This window comes from Ursus americanus, chromosome 29, assembly GCF_024610735.1.
Source record: "Ursus americanus isolate L20-20 chromosome 29, mUrsAme1.1.p, whole genome shotgun sequence".
Taxonomy (NCBI): Eukaryota; Metazoa; Chordata; class Mammalia; order Carnivora; family Ursidae; genus Ursus; species Ursus americanus.
In genome coordinates this window covers 28,924,272-28,944,767 of record NC_142155.1, presented here as the reverse complement: position 1 = coordinate 28,944,767, position 20,496 = coordinate 28,924,272, and the positions used below count along the sequence as shown (strand labels likewise).

Genomic DNA, 20,496 nt, shown 5'->3' with positions numbered 1-20,496 from the left:
CTCTAAGATAGAGAAGTTGCCTTGTGATTTTAAAACAGAAACTTCAGAAGTTGGTATCATTCTCTGTGGGGCCATTCGCTTATTCAGCACATGCTGACCGGGTAACTATTATGCCTGTTACACTCTGCTGGGGACTGAGAAATATCCCTTCCTGTTCACCTCCTAATGACAACCCCTTGGGTACGGTGGCAGAAAAACAAGAGGCAGGGCGCGTTTCTTTGTAAATGTCAGGTAACTGTTTACCTCATCACCACAGAAGCCTCAGGCATAAGTCTTCTGCATCTTGTTTTCTCTTTCTGTTTTTAATTATCCATTTCTGAATCTGCTTTCCCCTTCCTGGGATCATCCCAGACATCTGAGTGTCATCCCATCTCTGCCTGCTTTTCCTCACCTCTCCACCCAGAGATCACCTGTCAGGATAATTCTGACTCTTCTCGGTGTTAAAGTGGGCCTATCCATTGCCTCCTTCTTTCAGGATTCACTAAGCCAGGTCTGCTACTCTCCGAGGCCCTCCTTTGGGTCCCTGTGAGTGACCTCCTGTGAGGGTATTAGCATGGGTGCTGGGACGTGGTAGGTGCCCAACAAATGCACGTGTAGTCTGAGTCTGGATACATTAATGTGTTCCAAGATGGCGTGTGGTCCTTGAACAGTAGCCTTGAATTCCCCCAGGCACTTTGGATGATAAGGTAAATTTGATATGACCAGAGTGAAGCAGGCTTTTTACCACAAGGATTCCCAGAAACTCTGCTCTGCCTCCATATATATGTGAGGAGCTGGGGGTGGTGATGCTGGGACACACGGTTTCTCTGACTGATCTGACCACGGAACCCCTTGGTCTTTTATGAGACCAGAGTTTCACAGAAACCCACTTCAGGACACAATATCTTGGCCAACTGCAATCGTCGCCAAACTGTATTGTTTGCCGTACTAAATAAAACAGGCAGATTTCCTGCAATCAAAAAACATTTAAGTCATTGTATACAAATGTGCTCAGGGTCAAGTTTTCCTTCCATTCTTTTAAAATTCAACTTTGGTGCCTGCTACAAACTTGGCAAACAAGTGGCGTGTAATATGTGTCAACCCCAGGCATAAATACACATTGTTGCACCACAATTCGGTCAGGATTACCGCGTACTGTTTTTATGTTCCCCCACCAGGTACTAGGATCTTGATTTAAATGGCCAGGGACAGTTCTTTCCAACAAAGCGTTTTTTCTGCCACCATACCCAAGGGGTTTAGAGAAGGAGCAATTTTATGAAAACATGCAATTTTGCTGTTAAACTGACCACACTGCAAAGACAGAAGTCAGTGAAAGGTATGAAGGCAATCTAAGCATACTGGACATAGAATAACTCTGGATTCTCCATGGGGGAAGGACCTCTTGACTCCAGCACTCTTCTCTCAGCACTAGTAGACCCCGGGCCAGGCAGGTTGTCCTTGATTACGTTCACATCTGAAAGCTGCCTCTTTCAGTACTGTTAGTGTTTTTGCCAATGTTCTTTTGGACAATCCACTCTTGTAACATTTATTTAAATTCTGTGTCCTTGTTCTTTTCTTCATTCTTTCAAGAGGTCACTTACTATATGCAGACACTATGCTGGGTATTGGAGAAATATTATATATTCACATATATATATACACACACACACATCTATATAAATAATATTTCTATTTATATATACAGTAATTTTTTTTAGAGAGGAAGAGAGGGGGTGCAAAGGGAGAGGGAGAGAGAAAATCTTAAGCAGGCTCCACGCCCAGTGCAGAGCCCAAAGCGGGGCTCGATCTCACAACCCTGAGATCATGACCTGAGCTGAAATCAAGAGTCGGACGTTTAACCGACTGAGCCACCCAGGTGCCCAGAAGTACTTTATATCTGCAGAAAATTTTCAGTTCAACGTTATGCAAAACTCAAAGTTCGCTTTAATTACTAAGTCTTTATCAATGGTGAATTTAAGTATGTTTCTTCCATTCTGTTCCATAAAATATCAGCCTCTGATTGTGAATTATGCTGTATATGCTTCTTTTTATTTTTTAATTCCCCATTTCAGAGCTCTTAAGCACTGGCTTATTGTGTGCTCTGCAGAACGCTCTGGCTTTTGGCTTCAGCTGTCTCTATCGCGATAGGACAGTTTCCATTCTACTCTTTCTGGTGAGAAGAGAAACAACCATGTGGGGCTACCTTGAGCACACATGTCTCCATCTGACCCATCCCTACCAATCAGACTAGGCAACAATTAGAATGCCGTGCCTCCTCTTGGGTAACATTATTAAACAACCCCTCCTTCCCACTTGTAATTATTGAAGGACACTTACCATATAATTATCATACAAAATGGTAGATGGGTTACATACACCAGACTATAAAAACATGAATGATGAAATAGCAAATTAATTAACCAAAACTCTCCAAACGGCTAACTGTGCTCAGTTCAAAGTTTCTGTTTCTTGTGGTCATGCTTATGATTTCATATGACACATAAATGATCTGTTAGTACATTTTTTCTTAGAAAAAAATGAATGTGTCATTATTTCATAATGTTCCACAAAGAGCGTAATGATCTACAGAAAATGCCATGACTATTGGATCCTTTAGTCCCTGAACACTTTCAGGAGCTGTGGGCTTATAGGGGCCCTGGCACTGCTCAGGAAAATGGTTTTGGACTTCCTAAATCACATCACATCATTGCGCCAAATGCCTGACTTTCTTCCAGCAAGATTAACTTTAAGTAAAGTTCTTATATTGAAAACCGTGGACGGTAAAAGTCTTCCTTCTGAAGCCTTAGATAGCAGGCATTATTACTTACAAGTGGCCTCCTGTTGGCTCGTCTTCACCCATTTCACTGTGCATTTCAAACCATTGCTCTCTAGGTGGAAGAGAATCGCATTTACCCTCAGCATCAGTCCTATTATTTGGCTCTGGATGTAGGTATCTTTTTTCCCTGATGCACGTACCTTGGGAAGAAGATTTGGATAGAACTGTGAAAAATAGTAAAGAGAAGGACCAAAGGGACCACTTCAGTGGGAGAAGTGAATGATTTACGACTTGATGATGAAAATGAATCTTCCAGTCGATATTTCTACTTCTCAAATTGTAGGTTACAATCCATTAAAGGGTTGTGGATTCAATTTAATGGGTGGCAACCAATTTCTGAAAGAATGTCAGAGTGAAATGCAGGATAAAAATCATAGACAGAGCAGAGTGTCTTGCTCATAGGCGGGAAAGATAAGCAATACGTAAAAATTTTTGAAATATAAAAATTATGTATTTTTCCACTTTTATGTATGGATACCTATACACATACATATATATGTCTGTACCCAATGAGTCATGATGTAAGATCTGTTTTATTATTGTGTCAGGATAAAAAAATTTTGAAAGCCACAGGTGTATATGTGAAACGCACAGTTACATCTAAGACAACTTACACTGGGTCTTCTGGTATTTTCTTTTGTGAAGACAGTGAAAAATCTATCCTAAATAATATTAATATTGCAAATTGCTTAGTGTCCACCAATTTGCCACGTACACGAGAACTTCTTTCCATCCACTCATGTAAGCTCTTGAATCCCACACACATATCCCAGCAACTGTGCAAATCCATTACCACACTTTGCTTGTCATGCTGCCATGTTTCCTTTCCCTTGCTCAGACTTGCTCTACAAGATGATAGTATAAGCCAAAATACTTCCCCCCTGTTCATTGGTTAGGAATGCAAAGAATTTGAAGCTCAAAGACAATTTGGAAGCCTTCCTGTAAGTGCCTGTGGCTCATCCTTTCACGTGAAGGCTCACCGGAGTCATGACAGTCCATCTTAGTCTTGACTCCACCCAGGGAGGGTCTGATCCTTGATCAGTGGGTTTTCTTTGCTCCCTGGCCACAGATTGTCTGGTGATCCTAGACGGATCAGACTTAGCTCATCTCCATGAGAGCATAAAGGAATTTGTTTGCTGAGGCTCAGTTTCTGCTCAACCTTATTCACTAGCTACAGTACGTAGATGATCTCTCTTCTGTTGGTTTGGCTTGTCTGCATTCCCCACTGGACATCCTTTATGGAAATGACAGCACCCTTTATTTCCCTACCCCCAGCATCTGGCACAGTTCCTGGCAAATAGGAGGCACTTGATAAAGGGTGGTTCGTAGTATGAATAATCATCCCACATTTTATGAAATGGATGAGAAAGAAAATAGGCTCAGCAAGGTCAAGTACTTCATCCATAGCATAAATATGATTAACAACCTAGTACACGCTGACTCTGAAGTCCGTGGATGCATCTGTACCAGGAAAATCATTCTAAGGAACTTTGTTTGAGATAATTGGTCTTAGTTTCCACTATCCTATCAGAAAAGGATGGTGTGCTCATCATGACGATGTTGATGAATTTCCACTGTTGCAAAGATGCTTTCTTGGAGATTGGTCTTTGAAAGGCGGAACTATCAAGAAAAAGCCTTTATCAAAAGAAAAATTGTAACCATGTGTGGTGACAGATGTTAACTAGACTTACTGATCATTTCATAAAAATACAAATATCGAATCATTATGTTGTACACTTGCAACTAATAAAATGTTGCATGTCAATTATATATTTAAAAAAGAAAAAGGCAAGAAACAGAGATATGGCCAAAGAACAGAGAGTTATCTTCTCACGCTTCTAGTTCTCTGTACAATAGTTAATCCATCTATGAGAGAGAGTCTCAGTGCTTGCTCCAGCAACAGACGACAGAGTATATTCGTTTCATTTTAAGTTATTGACTCCATTTGCCCAGAGAGACAGTACACTGTAGAACAGCAGTTCTCAACTGGGAGCAATTTTCTCTCCCAGGGCACATGTGGCAATGTCTGGTGACGTTTTTGGCTGTCACCGCTGGGGAGGAGGCTGTTCCTGGCATCTAGTGCATTGAGGCTAGAGGTGCGACTGCACACCCTACAATTCCCAGGACAGCCCTCAACAACAAAGAGCCATCCAGCCCCAAAAGTCAATAGTACCAGTGCTGAGAGATCTCACTCTAGAGCTTGGCTTTCCAGCTGCACCATCTGGGTCGAACTCTTGGCTCCACCACTTTTTATGAGTGCCCTTGACTCATAGTTTCTCCACACTTTGTTCCTTGTCTTCTCCACTGATAAAATGAAGATGGTAATACTGTCTTATATCATCTGATTAAATGAGGTAATGCGAAGAAAGTGCTCAGAACTGTGATTGGCAAATACACGTTCTTGATAGATGTGACTGTTAAAGAAAATAGTGGATTAAATAATCAGAAATGATTCCTTGGTGAACATAGATCTTTCTTGGTGCTTCCGTCACTTCCTGTCTATTGTTCGTAGACACGTTAACAGTTGAGAGAAAATCTTTCCCTTTTTTTTACACGTTAGCTGGCCCGAAAGTAGACGTTGGTGTCCTTTCTTGGAGCAGGATGTTTTGGTGTGGACATCTCAGAGTACCCAGCAGGGTCACCAAGTGGTTGGTTAGTTGGCTGAGTCTTGTGTTGTCTGGTCTTATCACCTCCAGCTGGATCCACTTTCATTCTGTATTGCAGGTGAAGATCCTAATGTGTGAAAATGAAGTCCCAGGCAACCACGATTTGCTGTTTAATGTTATTTCTGGCCATAGAATGTTCTCACTATAGATCCAAGGTCCACATAAAAGTAAGTTTGATCCATTCTTAGGTGGTCCCATGAGGAATTTGTCAGTTCTCCTAGATGGCTAAATTTATGATAAATAACATAGTCTTAAATACATTTTCAAATGACTACAGTTTTGCTCCGGCTGATAGTTTTGTTTTGTTTTTTTTTTTAAAGGGAACAAGAAAAGTTGAGAGGAGGCTGGGCCCTGCAACAGTATATTTGCAGGGTGCAACAGAGTGCAACAGTATAGTAGAAAAATCACGTTGCAAGCCACAGAGAATGTAGACAGGCAGCTGCTGTGAGGGGGCAGTACTAGCCTGGCAGATAGCACTTCGGCTCGAGACCTTACTTTTATTTCTCATTAGTTGTACAAGTCATTTTGCTTCTTTGAGTCTTAATTTCCTTATCTATAAAATAAAGTGTTTCTTTTCTTTTAGATAATTTTTTACAGCCCTTTATAGCTATAAAAGAGTTTGTGATACTATTATTGTCACCTAATGATTATTCCTAGTACCTGCTTATTTCTTCCTCTCTGGGGATCATGGTACCTGGTAGATCATATTAGCTCCATTTCATAGCTACAGTTAATACAGATGGAGACCAGCTTAGCATTATAATTACTACATCTCTTTTCTCCCTGGGTACTTAAACTTTCCAAAATATGTACCCTATTCACTAACCGGACCCTCAGGGCCCAAGTGACCACTGGCAAGGTTCTAGCCCTCCTCAGAGGAGAGTTTGTTCTCCCTCTGTGCTCACCTCTATGCTTCTGTCTGTAAATTCCCGCGATACCACACGTGGACCTGGTACAGTTTTCTTCTGAGTCCTGAACACATTTTCTCTTCACCTCCACATGGAGCCTCTACATTGAGATAAGAGAGGAGAGTCCCACAATAAAGAGGACCTTTGGGAATTTATGTTTTACAGGATGGAGATAAACTTCAACACCTTGAAGGGAGGCTCAAGACTGGAAGGATACAAGGTAAGTGTCTACAGAGCAGTCTTCTTCCATATGGAGACTGAGTAGAGGAAAAGAAGGGCATGGATATTGCCGAGCACGTCCCCAGTCCACAAGCTCTCAAATGGAATAACAGTCTCTAACAAGTTCTCAATGTTTACCAGTATTGATAGACTTTCTTACAATTTTACCATTATCCATGGCAGAGTCAATGACCCACATTGGCAAATTATTCACATGCGTTTTAGAGTAGAAGACAGGTGTTCACTTTAAAACCCCAAAAGGAAATCTGTTTGAACTAATGAGCCAACAAGAGCAGAAGAGGGAACAGGGCAGAATTCATTCCTTCATGGAAGAGATTTTCAGAATGCTTAAATGTATGTAACACTCTGGTGCTGGGAAGTCTACGGAAGTGATGTAAGATACGTATTGTGTTGGTGAGATGGGTTACTCAAAAACTCGGAGATAAACTATGGAGGTAATCATTACTAGTAAGATAGTGAAATCACATGGCTCTTACCCAAAGAGTAGAGATCACTGGATTCTGCACAGACATGGCCAAATATATTTTTAGCAAAAAATACATGGCTACGTAGATGTGGAATTGAGAAAAGAGGGAGAGAGAAGGCTAGCCTTCATTGGGCGTTTATGGCAACACTGATTGAAGCGCTGGATGCTCCTTCATTCAGTGTTTGTAAAAAGATGATGGCATCACCTCCAAACTGTATAGATGAAGAAATTGAGAATCAGTAAGCTTAAATAACTTGCAAAACCAGGGACCGTGGGTAGGTGGTAAAGAAAAATGCAGACTTACTCGTTTCTTTTCTCCATGAATGGGGTCATCCGCAGAGCTGTCCAAACCATAAATACAGATGCCTCCCTTGACTCACAATTAGTCACCACGTCGTATTGATTTCAATACCTTACTAGCTCCCATTGGGATCTACGTCTTTTCATTCCATTACCACTATCCTAAGGCAATTCTTCCTGGGAATACTTTAGCAGCTTCTTTCTTGGGCTCTCTGCCTCAAGTCAATCTACCCTATTTGTGGATCAAATTAAGCCTGCCACCAGGTTTTAGAAATAAAGTTTTATTGAAACATAGCTGTGCCCATTTATTTACATATTGTCTTTGATTGCCTTCATACCACAAAGGCAGAGTTAAGTAGTTTTGGCAAAGACCACTTGACCTCCAACGCTGAAAATATTTATACTCTGGCTTGAGTTGTTCTATTTAGCAAATAAAAATATGGAATGCCTCATTAAACCTAAATAACAGATAAACAATAAATGATAACGCACAGATCATACGAACACCAGAAACTTATTCATTGTTTAACTGAATATTTTCAGTTGATCCCTGGTATTCATGGATTCTGTATTTGTTCTTTGAAACTTATTTGTAACCCCCAAATCACTGGTCACAGTGCTTTCTGGATCATTCACAGAAAAAAAAAAAATCGAGTTAGCTAAGGTGCAAGTTCCCAGCCAAGCAAGGTGGCTGTCAGCCTTCTTGTTCTAGCTGTCCTGCTATAAATAAGTAATGCTTTGTGTGGCATTCTTTGTGTGGCATTACTAATGCCATATTTTTTGCATATGGGCTTTTTGTTTGTGATTTTGCTGCTTAAGATGGCCCTGAGTGTAGTTCTAAGGTGCTTTCTGGCGTTCCTAAGGGGGCTATGATGGGCCTTAAGGAGAAAATTCACATGTTCGATAAGCTTTGCTCAGGTGCTGTTATGAGTTATGGTGCTGTTGGCCATGAGTTCAATGTTAATGGATCAACAACATAAATAAAGTGTCTTTAAATAGAAACACAAATAAAACAAGCTCATGTATTACTCAGCTGATAAAAATGAAGCTGGTAAGAACCTGCCTTGATTTCCCCTCATTCAGTGTTTGTGGAAGCAACTCCATAGACCATAACTACTGCAAATGGTGAGACTGAACTGTGTCTGAAAACAAAATTAATATTTAACTGGGCTTTCTGTAGTTTATCTGGCAGTTCTAGCTGGGCCTTTATAGAAAATCTTACTGCCTTCTGCTCTATGCTATTGCTAATTATCTTTCAAAAACCAATCCAATCGTGTTTTCTGGAACCCCCATATTTGCACAGAATTTGAAGTCCTTCGTGTCTTGACTCCTGCTTTTCTCCCATCCTCATCTGTTGCCCCACTCCCCACAGATGCTCTAAACTAGCATTTCTGTCTGACCTGCGAGCCCTCCTCTCCATGTGCTCTTCACTCTGCCTCGACTGCAGCTCCGCAGTCTGCCTGGCACGCCTTACTTGGTGCTGAGGACACTGCTCAATGTCACCTCCTCTGGGAAGCAAGCAATCCCCCAATCCCTAGAATGAGTGAACTGCCTCCATCAGAGCACAGCAATGCTAATTAGGCCCCCTCCTCTCTCTTTCCCTTTTCAGCGAAATGCCAAGGACCTTGTATCTCTGCTTCCAACTGCAGCCAGCCCTGTGCTCAGCACTTTCGTGGAGAAATAGGATTCACATGTCATCAGAACAAGTGGCAAAAATCAACTGAAACATGTACAAGCCTTTCTGTGGAAATACTCTTTAAGGTGACACATTTGCTACTATTGGCTTCCAGGGCTAACTTCCCAGGAGATGGTAGAAGCATTTTCCTGTGTTCTGTTCGGCACAACAATACATCTCAGATCTAGACTTGGGAAAAAGGCAGAGGGGGTGAAATTTGTCTCTTCTCCTTCCTTCCTTACCCAAACTCTCGGATACTCTCCCCCCTCCTCACTCTCTCTTTCTCCCTCTCAGTATCTTTTCTTAAAAATAGATCTGAAACTCATTCACATGATGGTAAATGCTTAGAGGTTAAAGTTTGAGCTTTAAAGATGGATTTGTGTGTACCTTCGCCTAATTAGTGAACTCTAAACTTCTTGAAATTACAATTTATCATTCTTTGTTTGACCTGCCAATCTCCAAATCCATCCCCCACGCATGCAAATTCCATGAGACTCCCCCTTCAAAAAATTAAAATAAGTAGACAGATTTTGTGTTCAGAATTTCTCCACATCTCTGGAGAAAACTCTTATCGCACTTGAGTTAAAACCACCGTCCTGAAAGCAATAGGTCAGTATCCTGATCTCAGTGGGAATTGGGGTGGAACTTTCTTGTCTGTGCTTGACTCCATCTTACTCTCTCCATCTTTCTTGGCATTTAAACCGCCTTTTAGGACCACTTGCTTCTCTGTTTTCCCCACGTGGTGTATTTGTGCCTTAGCTCCTTTATTCTGACATATGTTAAGTAATTAATCATTTTGAACAAAACAACATTTTTTTTTAAAACAGGACTTCAATACTGCAGCACGCCTTTCCCTTGCAGCAGCATCCATACCCGTGCACATTCTTGACTTTCGAGCTCCAGAGCCCGTGGAGAGTGTAGCCCAAGGAATCCGCAGGAACTGTCCCATTGATTATGCCTGCATACTCGATGTTGTGAAATCATCAGAAGCCACGTCTGGAAACATTGCATTCATAGTGGAGTTATTGCGAAATATTTCTACAGATTTGTCCGATAATGTTACCCAAGAGAAAATGAAGGTATTCTTTGATAATTTCATTTAAAAAACTGACAGGTTTCTTTCTTTCTTTCTTTTTTAAACAATTCTTGCATTTAAACAGTTTCAAATGTACTTTTCAGGTCCAAAGTATGACAGCCGCAGCAACCATAACAACCATGATAGGAATTTTATTTCAAATTTGCATATCAATTCACTCTAATTTATGTAAGTTTTCAAGAAGTTAGCACATTTTTAATACATAGTTTTGTACAGATTGACTATTTTCAAGAAAACATCCCAAAAGGATGGCTGTGAGCAAAACTGTCTACTCGAGTGTTGCCCAAATTTCATTCTGTAGAACACAATTACTTTGAGAAACGTTAATGGAGGTTTCGTTTCTAAAAGGGAGATCTGTACATAGCAGATGTAGGAATTCTGGGTGAAACAAAGTTAAGCAGGTTTCCTATGGCAGGACTTTTTAGAGCTTTTCATGCGTTAAGGAAGTTTGGCCCTCTTTCTAAGGGGGGATTAGAATATGGTATGCAGTATTTCTCAGATTTAGGTTTTTATAGAATCCACCCCCAATTCCCTCCATTAAACAATCATTAATATCTCATGAGAATCTTGGGTTATATATGCTGTAGTTTGGAAATGCTGCCCCAGGCACATAATAAAGCAGGTAAACTTTACCTGTGATTTTTAAATTATTTTAATGATTGTTTTACTTTACTTCCCTCTCTGAAGACCTCTTAGCATGAGATTCTAATAAACAGTGAATTTGAAGAGAAGTATGTCAACTAAGATCTGATCATTTGATCTTTAGAAATTTCAGGTTTTAGAAATTGACTTTCTACAATAATGTGTAAATCTGTAGCATAATTTCCATGTTTTCTCCATTGCAGAGTTATAGTGAAGTGGCCAACCACATCCTTGACACAGCAGCTATTTCAAATTGGGCTTTCATTCCAGACAAAAATACCAGCTCGGATTTGTTGCAGTCCGTGAATCTGTTCGCAAGGCAACTCCACGTCCACAATGACTCTGAGAACCTTGTGGATGAACTCTTCATTCAGGCAAAAGGGCTTCGCATCAACCATAATACCCCAGAGAAGAAGTTCAGTTTCTCCACGAGCATCAACGGTACAACAGAGGGTCTCTTAGGAATGATAGAAATTCCCAGGCAAGAGCTGTGGAAGCTGCCACCAAATGCATCCCAAGCCATCAGCATAGCTTTTCCCACCTTGGGGGCCATACTGAAGGAAGTCCACTTGCAAAATATGAGTCTTCCTAGACCTGTAAATGGTCTCGTCCTTTCGGTGATTTTACCAGAAGGATTGAAGCAAGTCTTATTCACCTTTGAGAAGATCAACAAATCCCGGAATGCCAGGGCCCAGTGTGTTGGCTGGCACTCCAGGAAAAGGAGGTGGGATGAGAATGCCTGTGATACCACGCTGGAGATCACGAACAAAGTGAAATGCTTGTGTAACTACACCAACATGGTGATGTCCTTTTCCATTCTAATGTCCCCCAGATCTATAGACAACAAAGTCCTGGACTACATCACCTGCGTTGGGCTCAGCATCTCCATCTTTAGCTTGATTCTTTGCCTGATCATTGAAGCCGCGGTGTGGTCCCGGGTGGTCGTGACGGAGATATCATACATGCGTCATGTGTGTATCGTGAACATAGCCGTGTCGCTCCTGATTGCTAACGTGTGGTTCATCATAAACTCTAACTTCCACAAAAAGGCCCAGGACTCCAGCTGGTGTGTTGCACTGACATTTTTCAGCCACTTTTTCTACCTCTCTCTGTTTTTCTGGATGTTCTTCAAAGCACTGCTCATCATCTATGGAATATTGGTGGTTTTCCGTAGGATGATGAAATCCCGCATGATGGCCATTGGCTTTGCCATTGGCTATGGGTGCCCATTGGTCATTGCTGGCACCACGGTTGCTGTCACAGTGCCAGAGAAAGGCTACATGAGACCTGATGCCTGTTGGCTTAACTGGGACAATACCAAAGCCCTTTTAGCATTTGCCATCCCAGCCTTAGTCATCGTGGCTGTGAATCTTGTGGTGGTTTTGGTTGTTGCTGTCAACACTCAGAGGCCCTCTATTGGCAGTTCCAAGTCTCAGGATCTGGCCATAATTATGAGGATCAGCAAAAACGTTGCCATCCTGACCCCATTGCTGGGATTGACTTGGGGTTTTGGAGTAGCTACACTTGTAGAAGGCACTTCCTTGATATTCCATATAATCTTTGCCCTGCTCAATGCTTTCCAGGTAAGTACCAAGAGAGAAACTTCTTTTCTTAGCTACTATTATTAATTAATATTTTATTTATGAGATATTATTTTTATTTTATAATTTGTTATTCTGGCTATACGACCAAAAAATGGCTATGATCGAAAAATACAGAATACGAAATGTTCCTTTCATTTCTTTCCATGTCCTAGAGCCAGTCAGCTGTGGCATCTCTCACCCTATTGATCGTTAAGTTGGATTTAGCTGATCAGGCTGACTGGGTGGGAATCTCCTTTCTTCTGTCCTCAACTGACCCACCTGTATCCCTCCTAAAGTTTCAGTGTCAGAAGAAGTTGACCGTGACTTATAGAGGACCAGTCTTTGGTCAAAGATGTGTGAGTCTACGCTCACATGGTATGCCTCAAAACAAAGCAGTTTTTATCCTTTCTCTAGCAGTTGGGAACTCAGGGAAGTAGTCGTTTTCCATAGTATGACGAAACAGGACTTGGCAATCTCTTTGAGTGTTAACCAGTTAGGAGTTCTCACGGCTCTTCCGTGTGAAATAAATGTAGGCTGTTCTTCGTTGAAATGGATCTTGCTGCATGTTGCCTGACCCTAGAAGTGTCACTTTTCTCTGGGCCTCACCCTTCTCCTTAGTAAGCTAAAGATTCGAATCTAAAATCATCTCTTCTTTTCTTTTCCTTTTCTTTTCTTTTCTTTTCTTTTCTTTTCTTTTCTTTTCTTTTCTTTTCTTTCTTTTCTTTTCTTTTCTTTTCTTTTCTCTTTTCTTTTCTTTCTTTTCTTTTCTTTTCTTTTCTTTTCTTTTCTTTTCTTTTCTTTTCTTTCTTTTCTTTTCTTTTCTTTTCTTTTCTTTTCTTTTCTTTTCTTTTCTTTTCTTCTTTTCTTGCTCAACCATACTTGGTTGGGCAAAATTATCCCTCTACTAGTTGCTTTACTCTATGTTGGCTCCCGAGCTTGTACTTTTGGGAAGCTGTCAGACTGCTTTCCATACCTATGAGTAATAGCAAGTTTGGCAAGTTCATATCCTTAATTGTGCTTTTAATCAGGGGTTGGAGAACTCCAGCCTGCTGCCTGTTTTTGTAAATAGTTTTACTGGATTAAAGCCATACTCATTCGTTTTGTATTTTGCCTATGGCTGTTTTTGAGCTACGAGGGCAAAGTTGAGTGGTTGTAACAGAAACTGTAGAACCCGCAAAGCTAAAACTATTTATTATCTGGTTCTTCACAGAAAAAATTTTCCAACCTCTGCTTTAAACATATAAATATAACTGCTTAGTAAAGCAGCAACGTATTCCTATTAACGTGTCACTATTACTCTGTTTAAAAACGTGGTACAAAATATAAAGCCGACGTTTAAGAAATGCCAGCTCAGATCCATTATATAGCTTACTCATACTTCTTTAATAACTATGGAGAACATTTATTTCACTCTTTGCCTGGCATGGCTTTAAAGGGAAACATTTGACTTACGGTTGTTGTTGTTTTTGTTTTTTTGTTTTCAGAAGCTCTTGGACTGGCATAAATCTCCCCAACTCTTGAAGTTACTTTGGTGACTAATGACCTCATTCTTCTTTTTTTTTTTGCAACTTAATTAAACCCCAGAAAGTTTTATTCTATTTCTTTTCCGAATCACTTCTTTTTCTCTTTTCTTGATAGACAGAAAAATATTGAAACACTTTCAGTTAAATACACTCCCACTTTTCTCACCAAGCTTTCCCTGTGACTCACATTTAAAAATTTTCATCTTCTGATTAGCGTTTCTCTGCCAAGGAACTATCCTTGGAAACCCAGCCTTCCTTCCACTCCATGGCAGGATTCAGAATTTTCTTAAACTTCAACTTCCAACCATTTAAAAAGATTGGCTATCGATTATTGTGACTTTATAGGTAACCAAATAATTTAAACTTGAAGAGACCCTGGTCTTTGAGATCTCTGCAGTTTTCTCTCTTTTATGCATAAACTTATTCCACCAGCTCAGAGACCCTGCTATTTCATGACTTTTAACCCCAACTGAAAGTAAACTATCATCCAGGTTTCACTTCTCAAGACATCTTCCATGATTGTCACTTTGACCTGCAGGATTCCATGTCATGTTATGTCATGTTACTGTTACGATGAATAAGAACAGCTACTTAATATTTGGAAAGAAAGCAAACATGTAATAAGGTGGCAAACACCATTCTACATCTGCAGCCATTCAATTAATAGCAATAACTGTCAGGCACAGACATGAAGGTGACCCTCTTTCTTTGAGGTACGATCACAGAAAATACTCGCCACTGTGTTTTCTCTGAATCAGTAGAAGCTGAAGTTTCTAATATCCAATAACTGTCCTTGGAGATATCTAGAAGAGTGGTATTACAGTATCAGTTGGTGGTATTACAGTACCAGTTGGGACGTGGTCTGCCAAACCATCCCTGATGCTTCTGTTGACTTTTGCCATAGGGGTTTTTCATCTTGCTGTTTGGAACCATTATGGACCACAAGGTAATTTGAATTTGTTTCACTCATTGCAAAAATTTTCACGTGACTCAGGGTAGCAGGGGGATGAAGCAGCTTTGATGAGAAAGCCTGGTCCATGGGGGTGAGTTTATGGGGGTGTTTCAGGCATCAGTTGAGAGGAGGAAAGTAGAGAACTCTACTCCCTCATTTTGTGCACTTAAGTCAACAGGAGACTGTGTGTGAGTGTATCTAAAAGAATGAAAACCATAATCAGAATTTTAATTTTAATCCTAAATCTAATTATAATAACCAGAATTTTAATTTTAATCCTAAATGTAAACATAAGTACACCTCAACTTTTATCCAAGTCTTATTATTGGCTAAGCACTATGCTAGGCCATCTGATGCTGCTTCTGCCAGGGTCAGTGGTCTCGAAGTTTCAGGACACGGGTCTGGATTTGGGGGATGTTGTCATTTCTTCACTGTCATTGTTTCTTCAGATAAGAGATGCTTTGAGGTTGAGGATGTCTTCACTGAAGGGGAGATCAAGGGCAGCAGAGGTAAGCCCTCCTTTCAGTCTCCTTACTGAAGGGTCTCTGTTCTCAGCAGGGTCATGCAGAGACAAATATTATAGCTTAGTATTCTGGGTTTGTTAGCAAAGAGAACTATTAGGGCATGCATTCATTCGTTCATTTCTTCACTCGACAAATTTGGAGTATCCCGCTAAAGCTTAAGGTCAGTAGAATATACCTCTCAAGAGAATTTTCCACCTTGGATGCATTTCAACTTGACATCTGGACCATTGAGATGGGACACCATGAAACCAGGATCATAGACTCATAAAACACCAGAGCTGGGAAATGAGAGATGAGTTAGAAATGAGATTCTAGTCCAACCTAGTCATTTCAAAGGTATGGAAAGCAAGGCCCAGAGTACTTACACGATTTGCCTGAAGCCACCCAGATAATCATGAGAATTTGCATTCTCCTTGCTCGGGACTCTTTTCAGTAAACCCTATTCTTGGATTGAAGTATATGTATACTTATTGACCTTGAAGATGACTTTGACCAAGCTATCCGTCTTTCAGGTACCAATGAAATTGCCATCATTGCCATATTAATTAGAAAGAAGTCATTCACTCAACCAACAGTTTCTCAATAAAAGCTACTTTCTTAAAAATAAACAAGCAAAACATGTTCTGAACACATTGAAAGTCAGCATTTACGGTTAGCTAGTATTGGGTGTGACTTTTGGTACCCCGGTTCATCAATTCTAAGATAGGCATTTTCTTTACCTTTTAACATTTCTGCACTTGGAATGTATCTTACAATCAGTGCCATGTCATGACTTAATTGGCCAGTGTTTTTCTTTCTTTTTCTTAGTGGAACATAAAAATAATGATGCAGCTAACAGCATTAGGGTCAATGAAATATAATTCTGTGCAGCTGTGTCATTTCGGGTGCTTCTTTCTATGTTTCCATTTTTACGTGTTTATCTCTAGGTGGCTGTACACATAAATATAAACACATTTTTTGTCAATGCCATTACTTACTGACATTACTGTTACTCATTTTTCCCATTTAGAATGCATCTTTAAGCCCAACCAATGGATCTAAATTAATGAATCGTTGAAGATGAGATGTGAGTATTAAAAACTGAAGGAGAATCTTTGCTTTCAAGTTGTGATGAACTCCTTAATGCCCCTTGTGAGCACACTATTGCCTATGGTGTGATGGAGGAGTGAGGTGGGGAGGGAACAGGTGGATATATCATGCAGATATGAGAAACTTCTTTATTGCCCAGCACATAAATGAAAATAGGCACATCTTTAAAACCTATGTCATCTCAGTGTATATGTCCAAATCTTTTAAAAAAGTTTTTATTTAAATTCCAGTTAGTTAACCTACAGTGTAGTATTAGTTTCAGATGTACAGTATAGTGATTCAGCACTTCCATACAACACCCGGTGCTCATCACAGGTGCCCTCCTTCATCCCCATCAACTATTTCACCTATCTCCCTGCCCACCTCCCTCTGGTCACCATCAGTTTGTTCTCTGTAGTTAAAGGTCTGTTCCTTGGTCTGCCTCCCTCTCTCTTTTATCCCCCTTTGCTCATTTATTTTGTTTCTTAAAGTCCACATATGAGTGACATCATATGGTATTTGTCTTTCTTTGACTGACTTATTCACTTCGCATAATACTCTCTAGCTCCATCCATGTCATTGCAAATGGCAAATGGCAAGATTTCATTCTTTTTTATGGCTGAGTAATATTCATATATATATGAATATTATATATATATATTCATATCTATATCTATATATCTGTATCTATCTCACTTCTTTTTTAGCCATTCATTAGTCAGTGGACACTTGAGCTGTTTCTATAATTTGGCTACCGTAGATAATGCTGCTATCAACATTGGGGTGTATACATCCCTTCGAGTTAGTATTTTTGTATTCTTAGATGCCCAAATCAAGCATCCTTCTCCTTCCTCAGTGAGAGGATGATGTCATCACATCTGCACTGATAGAGGATACACCCTTGCTGTCTATTGCACTTACACACCCTAATTCCATCTTGTCAGTGAGTGGTGACACTTACAATAGCCTCATTGTTGAGAAGGAAGACTTAATTGATTGAAACCACAAAGCAACAAGCCTGTCTCTCGTCATGAAGTTGGAGCCCAGAATCATCGCTAAGGGGGTGTGGGTAGAATTGCAGCGAGTTAGCTGCCTAACAGCCAACCTCTGAGACATATTTCTGCACAGATGAAATTAGGGGAACACAAATATTAGGCATCTGTGACGAGGAGATTGTTAGTAACAAAGTGGCAGCCAGGAGCCTGAGAGGTAGTAGGGAGATGTGGGCAGGGGTGATCCATTTTGGTGTGGTTTTGTCTTGGAGAGTTTTCATGGCCTTTCTTTGCACAGGGAAATAGATGAGTCTCAGATTTGTTTAAACACCATCTGGCAGCAGACATACCGTCTTTTACATTCATTCTCTTTCTGAGTCAGGGCCGAATAGTGAACAATGGGGCCAAGCAGAAATGGAAGAATCTCAAGGAATCAAAGACATTCGGAGTTGGTAGAACTCTTAAGGGACCTGCTGTGTTACAGCACATTGTGCTGCTGTGGGCCATTTGTTCATGGTCCCGGGGCGAGGGAGGGAAGGAAAGAGGGCTTTGTCATACCCGCTGCCTGGCATGTGTGGGGTGCTGGGAAAACACCAGCATAGTATCCTTATCAATCATCCTCACATTTGCGTTTTTATATTAGAACTTTAAAAGGGGGGAGAAAGTATATCGCAGTCCTTTAAAAAGGTTAACTCTCCCACCTCTGCCCATTTCCTGGTCCATAGAGCTCCTCCATAGTGGAACATCACTGTACTATTTCGTCAGGAGTCACTCATCAAGAGGTAATTCAGATGACCTGTGCAAGCTGACCTTTCCATTATAAGGTCGCAATTTGCCCTGTTTTAGGAAGTTCGTTAGACTGTTTCAGGTGGAGGAGACTCTGCGTCCTGGGGATACTAAGTCTAGCAATTCTAGAGAAGAGAGACACGGTTAAAGTCTAATCTCCAGCTTCTTGGGCATACCTGGTTGGCTGTAGTGAAAATTGGAGAACACCCGTAGAACCCAGAATCTGGACTGCACTCCTTCCTGGAATTGGGGAGGTGCACAAAGCTTCGACGGGTACTTGGGGAAAGTGTGGGAAGGAGGTGGGAGTATACTAACAACTCCCCAAAGAAATGCTCACCACGTGATTCTTCAATTTCTATTTTTGAACCTGTGAGGTGGGGCATGCACTGAGGACTGCATTTTTTCAGCATATCCTTCATAGGTGGTCTTGTGCCTATTGAATTTTCTCAGTAATTGGAGCTGTGCTTTTTACATCTGGGCGCACATTTAACCAGAAGGATCAGGAACAGCAGCTGACAGAGGGGCGGACCATGCTAGGGGTGCAACAAGTTAGACATCAGGCGTAGGAAATTCACTCTAAGTGAATCGAGACCTACCAGCACCTGGGAGGTCCTTCAGCAAAGGAAGAGAGGAGCTCCAGCCATGGGTCAAGGTCAGAATTACAGCTCAGCAACACCGGGTGTTTGGTAAGTGCAAGGTAGGTGCAGCCCGAGGCAGGGCAAAACCATAAGGAAAAGGCAGTATTTCAGACCTGAAATCAGAGTACAAAACTGAAGGCTGATGGGGTCTGAGGAGATAGGCAGAATTCCATTGGTGAGACAGGGGGTGGGAGTTCAGAATTGGCCTTGTGTTCAGAGACTTGAGACCCTGAGCATGGGTGGAAAAGCTCTTCATATCCCAGTGACCTCGGGTTTGATTGCTCTTAGAAACACGGTTAGGAAACGTTTGTCAGGAGGTCTTGAGATCACGGAAGGACCGCAGAGGTGTGAAAACCCAGCGGTTTGCTTCAGATATAGATTCTAATTGGGGGAATCCCATTCTGGAGGCAGAGGAGGGAGAGAGAGAGGACAGGCTTATTATGAAGCCACAGCTGCACAGCGCCCTCTGCTGTTCATATGAAGGGCGGGCCTTACCTCTGACGCAAACAGAGCCTGTTTTCCCCAGGGTTATTCCAGCGTGACAGGGAAGTCTCTTCAGTTCCTGTAAAATCCCTTCCACATATTTGTTTATGCCTGAATTCACCTCAAAGGATGCAGAACTCTTCATTCCAGTGAGACATGAGACTGACTGAGCAAATGCCCCGAGAGAAGCAACACAGTTTTCTATGTAAAGTTCTAAGTTCAGAGTCATTCCAGAGACCAAGCTTAGGTAGCCGAAGAGGGAGAGAGGGCTCTGAGCACCGGGTTTAGGGCTGAGGAGGCAGCATGGAGAAGGTAGAGGGCACAGAAAAAAGAAGCTGGGAGAATAGTCTTCCTACTGTGCGACTTTGAGGAGATTGTTCAATGCCTCTGTGCCTTTGTTTCCTCATCTGTGAAATGGGGCTAATAATAGTACATACCTCCCAGGACGGTTTCAGGATTCAGTGAGCTAACATATTAGGAACTCGTGGAATAGCGCCTGGTTCAAATTAAGTTACCAGTAAATGCCAGCTCTTCTTCCTGTTAACGTGTGTTCTAACCATTTTGCCTAGGCTGTTGCATTCCTCATGGACGTTCCGTGTCCTGGACTGAGAGTGAAGCCCTGGGAGAGGGAGGCTGGAATGAGGGACAGCCCAGCTTCCTTGGAAGACTTTCTCTTCTGGCCAGGAGTGACATCTAAGCTGTCGGGGTGAAAACGCTTGCTGAGGGAAAAGTGAGAATGACGTTTGGTGACTGCGCTTGAAGGAACTAGAACCACTGACTCTTTGACCCATGACTTGCAGGAGCCTGGTTCTTGGTCAGCCTTGGCAAGATCAAGACAGCAAGCCATCTTCTGAGCTCCTAGACAAGCCTGGAGCTGTTGGGGCTCTACTGGACGAGGTCTGCTTTCATGCCCAAGGCCGGCTCTGTGGCTCCATCAGCCCAGCTGTTGTCACTGTGCATGGATCCTGCTTGCTCTGGGGGACAGGAGTTAGATCCGGGGTCAGGGGTAGGGGCGGGCATGGGGGTGGAGGGTGGGTGGCAGCAGAAATACTGAATCTACTTTGGAGACAGTTAAGTCATGGTAGGTTTCCTAAAAATAGGGAACAGAAGAAAAATAAGAGGACTTTTCAATGTGTTTC

At 41.5% G+C, this 20,496-nt stretch overlaps 1 protein-coding gene across 1 annotated transcript; it reads left to right on the top strand.

Annotated features, from left to right (window-relative positions):
* Positions 1–5,561: 5,561 nt before the first annotated feature.
* ADGRF4 (adhesion G protein-coupled receptor F4) lies at positions 5,562–20,178 on the top strand. The gene is made up of 9 exons (XM_045804674.2): positions 5,562–5,648; positions 6,555–6,609; positions 9,005–9,156; positions 9,898–10,149; positions 11,012–12,391; positions 14,819–14,860; positions 15,316–15,375; positions 16,400–16,456; positions 19,927–20,178. Exons 1-8 carry the CDS (start codon positions 5,562–5,564, stop codon positions 16,445–16,447), a joined length of 2,076 nt encoding a protein of 691 aa, XP_045660630.2. The 3' UTR covers positions 16,448–16,456; positions 19,927–20,178.
* The last annotated feature ends 318 nt before the right edge of the window (positions 20,179–20,496 follow it).

What these genes read in the sequence shown, in the direction of transcription:
- ADGRF4 (XM_045804674.2), top strand. Translation starts at nt 5,562, where the DNA reads ATGAAGTCCCAGGCAACCACGATTTGCTGTTTAATGTTATTTCTGGCC. An exon ending in CAAGACTGGAAGGATACAAG is followed by an intron (nt 6,610 to 9,004) that starts GTAAGTGTCTAC and finishes TTCCCTTTTCAG; the next exon opens with CGAAATGCCAAGGACCTTGT. An exon ending in CTGTGGAAATACTCTTTAAG is followed by an intron (nt 9,157 to 9,897) that starts GTGACACATTTG and finishes TTTTTAAAACAG; the next exon opens with GACTTCAATACTGCAGCACG.